Below are 10,240 nucleotides of genomic sequence, written 5' to 3' on the forward strand. Positions count from 1 at the left end.
CGGCAGGCGGACTCTCAACCACTGCGCCACCAGGGAAGCCCCTCCTTATTTGATTTTAACCATCAAAGATATTATGGTATGGGGAAAATCAGCCGTATACCAGAAATAATCTTGTTTTGATTTTAAAAACTTATTTCTACATGAACGTATTGTAATGCCTATTTTTTTTAGCCTTAAAGAATTATAGAAGGCTATAGTCATCTGATTCATCTTGCATCTTTAATTCTGTAAGTCTTTGGTTATTGCACATTGTGCTCTCTCTTTCCCATGGATTTATTCATTTGTCTCCTTCCATTCTGAGGGGGCAACATGGACAGTTAAATCCTTGTCAGCAGTATGGGAGATTCTGCTAACTGCTATTGCCAGAACATCTTCATTTTTACTGCACGCCAAAAACAACGCTTGCCAAACAAAATCATCCCAGTAGCATATGATCATTATATTTCTATTCATGCTGTTGAAAACACCCAGATCAGTGCCTGGCTCAATAAATGTTTATTCCCCTTGCCTCCCCTTCCTCTATTTATTTTTATTTGATATGTAAATAGCAAAATAACACATTCATGGCTGAAACAATTTTCTTGATGGATTTTTGCTGCTAAGGATCTATAATCCAGAAATTGTTTATGTAAATTAGGCCAAAACAATTTTCCTCCTTTCTCTTCACCCTTCCATATGATTGCAAAACCAAATCTCCTTCCTTCACCCATCCCTCACACAAGAAGCTGCTAAAAAATAACGTGAGATGGAACCAGGCACATGGGGATCAGATCAGAGAAGCTCATTTAAGTATTATAAAATAAAGGTAAAACCAAGCCATTAAAGAATGGAATGCTTTTGAACAGTGTGATTCATCCACATTACTAACTACATCTTTTCTGACCAAATTCATTGGATTAAGTGTAAAATGATAACTTTTTACTTTTAATGGATCTAGATCTAGAAATCTTTACCTACTGTTCATGCTTGTGTTACAGAATTGTGGGATGGTATGGGGTTTGCTTTACAAATTCGTCTTTGCCTCCCAAATCCCCTAATGCCATGTCTTACCAGGGAATGAGAAATTTCTCATTTAGTGAGTATCACTCGCTAAAACTTGGCTTCTGTCAAAGAAACACTGACTCCCCCATGCTTACATTGGTGCCATCTGCCTTTAATTACTGGACACACTTTTACTTTTAAGCTGGAAAAAATTGTAGTGTTAGTCACCAGACACGGCGTTCATATAATTAATGACGAGTTGGAAAAGTAATGTGTAGCTAATTTTCCAAAATTATCGCATGTGCTTTCCTAAAAGGAAACAGAAATTATATGTTGCCACATCTTGCCAGAGCCATATCTGAAAGCTTAACCCCACTAAATTCTACAACTTACTAACCAACTTTTACACATTCTAAATCCCCCACTATTTTGAGGGACTGGGAGATATAATATCTATTTAACAGAAACCTTGAAATCTTGGGGCTGGGAGATAGGGCAGGACTATAGGAAATGGGGTTATTTAAAAGCCTCCAATAGGACCTTACTGGCCAGGGGAGCAGATTCTTGCAGATTTACTTCTGAGAATCCTTCTGAAGAATGCAAGTGAGACAAAACCCGTACTATAAAACACATTCTACTTTGGAGGTCTCGACACTTAAATTGGGATTCTTTTGTCTACAACCTCGCCTACTCACCTCACCCCTCAACTCCTGCTGCCCATACAAGTGTTAAGCATTTTTCTCTTATTATGATCAGGTTCACATTAAAACTTACACTTACAAACAGACTTGAAGCACAAATACTCTTACGAATGCTATTATTATTATTATTATTATTACTTAAAATATTTTTTAAGTAAAGGCTAGAGGGTGTTAGTCAAACACCACATGGATTGTTGGTTGGCGAACACTGGTATAAGCTAAGGGAGCTCAGGAATTTTTATTACTGTATTTATAAATGTGTTTGAAAGAATTTGTAAACGTCACAGGTACATTTTTAAGGTGACACACATTTGCTGCATAAATTATTAGAAATTATAAAATGAGCTTCAATGACATTTGCCAGTAGTTTTGCTTCACATGATCAATATTGATATTGTTACTGAACTATGTAATCTCATGATACATTTTTCAATACTTTTTCAGAGCAACTGCTTTTGCAATGGTAGCAATGGTTAATTTAAACTGAATCAATAAATTACTTCCTAAGCAATGATTTTTGGAGGGTCTTTTTCTATATATGTGAAACACGTATTTTATATATAATGTAAGTTTGGGTTTTTTTTTTTCTTTGTTTCAGCAAACTTTATTAGGACATATTTTTTTTAAAGAAGGAAAAAAACAGCAATCTAAATACTAACGCAGACACATGCTAAAATATTTGGCTTAGAACACTCATCCAAGGCGTTTTTTTTTCCAGGCATGCATTCTTGTACTCCTCTTTCAACATATTCTCTGATTTTATTTCCTACTAATTCTAAATCAAAACTGACATCTTGCTTCCAACCCAGCTAAATTCTACATCTTCTCCTTCCACTGCCCTCAAGTTCCTCCAGTCTTCAGCCATTTGCCAGACCCAAGCTTTAAAAATGCAAACATGCTTGGAAGCACTCAGAAGTTCCTTGGGCCTTCTGGGAACAACGAAGATGAGAGGTTCCAAATCTGATAAACAACCGACTCTCCCAAATGAAGCTTAAGCCACAAATCTCAGCACCGACAATACACATTTTCTTTTGTTTGCTTCCTCCTACCTGGAATTATCCCATGTCTCCACTTAGAACTCCAGCTGTAATTGACTCTTCCATTTATAATATTTTGTCTATTGCATAAAATATTTCGTACACACTTGAAAATTAGGGAGGATGATACAACAAAGATCCACTTACCAACACCCAAATTTCACAAATATTACCTTTTTTCCATACCTTTTCTTTTTTTTTTTAACATCTTTATTGGAATATAATTGCTTTACAATGGTGTGTCAGTTTCTGCTGTATAACAAAGTCAGTTTCTGCTGTTTAACAAAGTGAATCAGTTATACATATATGTTCCCATATCTCTTCCCTCTTGCGTCTCCCTCCCTCCCACCCTCCCTATCCCAGGCCTCTAGGTGGCCACAAAGCACCGAGCTGATCTCCCTGTGCTGTGCAGCTGCTTCCCACTAGCTATCTGTTTTACATTTGCATACCTTTTCTTTTCAATAAATGAAACATGATGGATGCAGGAACTGGCATCCCTCAATAACCAAATCCTCTATCTCCCTCTCCAGTGGTATAACCACAATCCTGCAGTTGTATATCCTTCCTGGCCATTTAAAAAATGCATTTACTTCATACATATGTATCTATGAACAATATATATAATTTTTCTGGTGTTTATAAATTTTACATAGATGGTAACATAGATCATTACTCACCTTGATTTTTTTTCATTCAGCATTGGGTTTTTGAGATCCAAATAGCTCCAGTTGATTGGTTTTTATCTGCCGTATGCAGTTGTGTACATATGTAAAATTTATTTGTTAATCCCTGTGTTGATCAACTTTCCATTTCCACTATTATAAATGACTCTGCAATGAATATTCTTATGCAAGTTTCACATTTTAAGTGTTTGCAAGACTTTCTCCAGGATGTACATCTAGAAGTGAAATTATTGGATCATATGGGACACATATCTTAACATTTTCTCAATACTGATAAATTGCTCTCAAAGCGGTTGTACCAATGTCTACCCCAGTCAGCAGTGTAGGAGTTCACTCCTTAATCATTACCTAGTATTGTCAGATATTTAATTTTTGACAATTTGATGAGCATAAAATAATTTATTGTTGCCATTTTAATTTTCATTGTCCTAATGAATCCATTCTGGATCTGAATAACTCATCCCTGATTTGCTTATCTTTTATGCCATCTGAGTCTCTACATAAGCACAAGTACTAAGTCTGGGCTTCTGTTCCAGTCCAGTGGTCTCTTTATCTATCCACGCTCCAATGTTCCCTGTTTTATTACTCTAGTTTCATGCAGTCTTGCAATCTGGTAAATTAATTCCTACACCTCCATACCTTCCTCAAAATTATTCTGGCAATTCTGGGCCATTTACTCATCACATGAATTTTGAGATAAGCCTATCAACTTTCCTAAAAACTTGTTCTGGGATTCAAATTGTTGTTAGTAGAATTTATGTATTAATTCTGGGAGAAATCACGTCTTTATAATATTGTTTCTTCCTAATCATGAACATGATTTATCACTTCATTTACTTTTGTTTTTAATAAAGCTTTATGCTATTCTTCATAAATGTCTACATGTGTTTTATTAGATTCATTCCTAGGCACCATAATATTTTTGTTGCTATTGCAAATGGTATCTTTTTAAAGATTATCTTATTCTAAGTGGTTGCTGCTTGTATTTAGGAACCACTGATTTTTTTAATATTGATCTTATATCCTGAAACCTTATTGAACTCTAATTATTAATCCTTGTAATTTGTAAGTTTTCTTGGCTTTTCCATTTTTACAACTATATCATCAGAATGTAACAACTGGGTTTTCTTATTTTCTGATCCTTATAACTCTTATATCTTTTTCCTGATCTATTTCTTGGGGTTGGATTTCCAGTACAAGGTTGAATAAAAGCAGAATAGTGGACATTCTTTGTTGATCCTGACATTAAAGAACATGCTACTAAAAGTTCACCATTAAGTATGTTTCCTGTAGGTTTTTGCAGATACACTTGGCTATGTTAAGGAAACTCCTTTCTATTCCTTGTTTGCTAATAATATTTTTTTATCTTGAATTGGTGTTAAAGGCTCTCAAATTTATTTATATGATAATGTGACTTTTCTGTTATTCAGTTAATATGTAAATTATAACAAAGAATTTATTTAGAGAAAATACTTTAATATTAAATTACCCTCACATTCTTGGAATGAATTCTACTTGGTCATGAGGTATTTTTGCAATCTTTGCTGCAGTTTGGTAACATTTTATTTAAGAATTTTACATTTATGAGATTCATCTTTTGTGCTGCTTAAGATATAATTTTCTGAGGTGATTTGTAAATAAGTTAAAATCTTCTAGGATTATAGAAATTCCTCTTTCTCCTTGTAATTCTATCAACTTTTGCTTTATATATTTTGAGGCCATATTATTAGGTATATCTTCCTAACAAATTATTCCTTTCATCATTAAATATGATCCCCTTTATCCTTAATGACTGTCTTAAAACCCTTATTTTTCTTTTCTGATACTGATATTGCTACACTAGTTTTCTTTTGGGTGGTAATTCTCTGATGAATCTCTTTCCATTCCTTCACTTTCAATTGTTTTATGTCATTATGTTTTAAATGTTTCTTTTATAAACACAATATAGCTAGATTTTGTTTTCTCCTTCTACCTGAGAATTTTTTCTTTTAGGTGATAAATCAGTTCCCTATTTCACATTTGATTCAATCTTCCTTCATTTTTCATTTGCAATTTGAATCTATTTGCAATTTGTCATTTAAATCAAACAATTCTGTAACAATCATCATAGGAATGGGAGATAATTAAAGGTCCTAGTCAGCTAATTCACTGTATCTGAGGGCCCAAACTTCAGGGCAGCTTCTCTCCCCTGCAGCATCAACCCCTGTCACAGTGAGCCAAATTCTGACAAATCTCATCCTGCTGAGATTGGGAGAGACAGCATGCTTTGTTTGTGAAGTTCAAGGAAATGAACAACTGGAGAAATCCAACTGCTAAGGGGCCTATGCACAAAAATGTTTCTGCCATACATTCTACCAAAAAGGAATTAATCTGAACATTCAGGACGCCCCTTTTAACACTTCCTCATTAAGTGGTCTATTAGTCATTCAACTACATGCACTGTTGAACAACACTTGATGAGCATGTGTGCCAGGCACTGTGTTAGGATTCAGGAAGCATTAGGGACGTGTTTTCCACTCTCCTGGGGATCACAGTCTAGTGGGAAGGCTGGGGTAACCACTGTGTCCCCAAGTCTTATCAGGCTGACTTTAAAAAAATATTAACTCGGAGCTTCCCAGGTGGCACAGTGGTTAAGAATCCACCTGCTAATGCAGGGGACACGGGTTCGAGCCCTGGTCTGGGAAGATCCCACATGCCACGGAGTAACAAAGCCCGTGAGCCACAACTACTGAGCCCACGTGCCACAACTACTGAAGCCTGTGCACCTAGAGCCCATGCTCCGCAACAAGAGAAGCCACTGTGATGAGAAGGCCCAAACCACAGCAAAGAATAGCCCCTGCTCGCCGCAACTAGAGAAAACCTGCATGCAGCAACGAAGACCCAACACAGCCATAAATAAATAAATAAATTTAAACAAAAAATTAACTCTAATAATACCAGATGAGTTTTGCTCAAAGAGTTCATCCTAATAACTAAATTGAAGGACTTTGACTCTGCATCATTTTTCAAGAAAATCAGTGCTACCTGAAACTCTAAGGGTTGCAGTGTCTGAGCCTCATCTCCATGCAGTTCTCCCCAGCACACCTGCCATCTCTGCCCCTCAGTCTCAACACCTGCACATGACCTCCTTCAGAGTCCGTTCACTGAAATGGAATACCTGTCATAGGAGGTTTCATGTAAATTGAGTTTTATCTGAAATCTTTCCAAAATGTTTCCCTTTCCTTCAATCCGTCACTCCTAAATGAGTTAGGAGAGAGAAAGGATCACTTTGGAAAAGCTGTTATCTTACGGACCCTGCTCTGGTACTGGCAGAAGGATTGGGGTCAAAGAGCAAAGTTCACTCAGGATTTAACTGATAAATCATTAGTGAACCTGTGTACAAATAAAAAGAAAAAACCTACAATTATTAACATGACAACAGAATTTCCATGTTTCCTCTTTTGCCAATTATCTTTTTCAAAGAGAAATTCCAATATTTTCCTAGCTGATGAAGTATATTCTGTATCTTCAAAGTAATTCATTATTTGGGAAATAGAGATGGCAATTCTCTTGACTGATATCCTGTCCTTCCTATTTACCAGTCATGGGGTAGTTCCTCATCTTCTCTGGTCTTATAGAAAATGAAGAAAATTACACCTGATCTGCTTGAGGGAGAGAGAACAAAAAGAACCAGAGCAGAAGTCTCTTAACATCCCTTACAACTTGGAAATAATTTCTGTTTAATAGTCTTTTACCTCTGAAACTAGAGGAAGATTTTGGAGTGTTATTTCAAACGCCTCATAGATCGGGAGGGAACCCAAGTTTCCTCCTCATCCCAGTTTTCAGACTCAGTGGCTATCATTGTAATTCTAAAAAGATCAAAAGACCCAGCATCTTGGAAAACAACTTTGTGCCATGTTAGTTGAATTATAAACTGCCAACTTACTGGAGTGCATTTAAAACAGACATACATTTTGACCTAGAAATCCCTCTTAAAGTATTTCTCCAAAGGAAAAAATAGCTAATCTAGTGCACAGAGTTCTATGTCCTAGGATGCTGGAGAAAATACAGCTGTCCATTGATAGGGACTCACTAAATAAAATATATGTAGACTTCCAGCTTCTCCACCATGTAAAGGGCTTGGAAGATATCACTCCCATTTTTACAAGAGGAAGCTGAACAAACTGCAAACCAATGACTTTTCTTGAACTCATCAGAGAAGTGAGGTTGCATAGTGAATTGTCACTCTGAAATCTAGAAATACAGGCAGATCTTCACAGTCACAGGCAAGACCTTCTCAACCTGGAGACATAACTGGTAGAAACATTAAACAGTAATTTTGACAAATTGCTAGAAGCTGAGTGTGGACTACCGTGAGAATGAGAAACTCCCTGGTTGCCAGAGTGTTAGGAGGACCCTTAACTTCTCTGGGCCTTACTTATGGGAACATCACCAGGTGAAGATTCCTTGTCATGGTGAAGATCCCTTCATTGCTCTGGCTGTTTGACTATAAGCAGTTTATGAAACATCATGTATATACACATGTCACATGAAAAAAAATTTCTGAATCTTTACTAAAATACAAAGGTTAGATTTTTTTGTGATTTTTACTTTCTCTCATGTCTTCTAGGCTTGAGTTTGTTGTTTTCACGAAAAGCATACATTACGTTACAGTGACCAAAATAAACATTTTTCCTTTTAAATAAAGAAGGTACAACTTCTCACTGTGAAGTTATTCAGAATATGCTGTGTTTTGCTTTCCCACCCTAGGCAGCCTCTGATGCTGTTGGGCACTTCTCACCATAACAGCCTTTAAACTTACAGCCCAAGAAAAAATATCCAAGGAGTCTACAGCCTCCAGTGCTCACAGAAGCAAAATAGATCACAGCCCTGTAGAACTGAGGAACACATGCCAGCCCTCAGGAGCTCAGCATTTTCTCACCTCAGTCCAACACCGTGACAGCTTGGGCACCCCAGGGAGAGGCTGCATCACCACTGGCCTAGCCTCACCACTGGCCTTGCTGACATGTGTCACTCCCACAGCACTTGACCAGCCAGATCACAGAACCACTTCCTACAGCCCCAGAGCAGGATGGGCTGGGAGCTGGGAGCCCACGCAAAAGGGGACACTTGACAGTGAATTTAAAACTTTTCTGTGCTTACCTGGTAACCTCACCTCTTACGGGCATTTGGGATAAAAGGTTATTTCCCAGATGTGGGGGATGTGGCCAAGCCAGTTGTCCCCTGTGCAAGGTGATACAAGACGTCCACCCTGTATGCTGTTCCCCCAGTCCCACCCTGCTGGAGGAGAAAGTTGAGAGGACGTGACCACTGGCTGACCTGCGAGCTGGATCCACGCACTCAGAGGCTCTCACCCCCTCCTCTGTCCTTGGAATATACATTCTTCCCATCATTCGCACAGTGAGAGCTGGTCCAAGGATGTGGCCTTGACAGAGTAATGTGTACATGACTGGACGGTGTACATTACTGAACCCAATTAAGGCCTCTATATAAAATTTTAAGATTCCAGTGGGCAGATGCAGAGACCTACTCTCCCAAGACAAGCCTCATAAGTTCCCTTGTTTATTAAATCTGCCACCTACCACTGTGGAGAGGCCTGGCTCTTCCTTGCCCTCTGTGGATGGGAGCCAGTTATCAACCCAACACCCCCTCACCCTCCCAGCTCCTACTGCCCTTGTCACTCTCCCTTCTTAGGCACTGCCTTGCAAAGGCACGTGGACACCCAGTCCAGAACAGCTGGAAACCCGGAAGAGATCTACTAGCAGCAACCTGGATGGATTCTGAGTGAAAAAAAAAAAAGCACACCTATTGACATAAACTAAAAATGCATAGGACTTCCATGGTGGCAAAGTGGTTAAGAATCTGCCTGCCAACGCAGGGGACACGGGTTCGAGCCCTGGTCCCATAAGGATCCCACGTGCAGTGGAGCAACAAAGCCCACGCACCACAACTACTGAGCCTGTGCTCTAGAGCCCACGAGCCACAACTACTGAGCCTGTGCACCTAGAGCCCGTGCTCCACAACAGGAGAAGCCACTGCAATTAGGAGCCCGCGCACCGCAATGGAGAGTAGCCCCCGCTCGCCGCAACTAGAGAAAGCCCGCACACAGCAACAAAGACCCAACACAGCCAAAAATAAATAATTTTTTTTAAAAAATGCATTCATCCCAAACAATAAACATTTTAAAAGAATACATACCAACAAAAAGGTATATATTAAACACACAAAATAGTTGCTTATGGAGATTAGGGGTGCAGGGGAATCGGGAGTGACAAATGGGAATTTAAGAAATTAAAACATAACAAAAATAAAGCACCCTAACTCCTCAGCTCTCACCTTCTTGCCTTATTCAGATACCTAAGGGGATACGCAGCTGTCCAGAGCCGTCCCTAGCTTTTTTGGCGCCCTTCTGCTTTCCCGTGGACTACCTCCTTCCCCATTATGCCTCTTGTCTTCCTTCAAGACCCCCAGTACGAAAACCAGTGTCTTTACCCATTTAATTCACGGATATCTTCCTTCTCTCTCTCTTTTTCACTCCTCTCCTTTCTAAGTCTCTGACCCCTGCAACTATATCCTGACCCTTCCCCCAGGCCCATCACCACCCTTCTGCAGAGAAACTCTCATCCTGATGAGACCCCGATGGGACTAGCAAAAACTAGCAAAATAGCCTGAAGACCCCTTGCTTTGCCTGCCTGCCTGCCTTCTCTTTTCTCTCTCCCTCCCTCCCTCCCTCCTTCCCTCTCTCCCACCCCCTTTCTCTTTCTCTCTCCTTGGGACCCGCTGGAAGTGGAAGCAGTAACCCCTCGGTTAGCTCCTCCCCTTCCGTCCTAATCTCAAA

The 10,240-nt window shown here is 39.1% G+C and overlaps 1 protein-coding gene across 1 annotated transcript in view; it reads left to right on the forward strand.

Moving 5' to 3' along the window:
* Window positions 1-8,187, forward strand: part of PRLR (prolactin receptor) — a 65,533-nt gene extending 57,346 nt beyond the window's left edge. The window contains exon 8 of the mRNA XM_007466828.1: window positions 8,152-8,187. Within this exon, the coding sequence (XP_007466890.1) occupies window positions 8,152-8,187 (36 nt within the window). The remainder of the gene's footprint in view (window positions 1-8,151) is intronic.
* Window positions 8,188-10,240: the final 2,053 nt, after the last annotated feature.

The sequence above is a fragment of the Lipotes vexillifer genome, unplaced genomic scaffold (assembly GCF_000442215.2).
Source record: "Lipotes vexillifer unplaced genomic scaffold, Lipotes_vexillifer_v1.1 scaffold647, whole genome shotgun sequence".
NCBI classification, from domain to species: domain Eukaryota; kingdom Metazoa; phylum Chordata; class Mammalia; order Artiodactyla; family Lipotidae; genus Lipotes; species Lipotes vexillifer.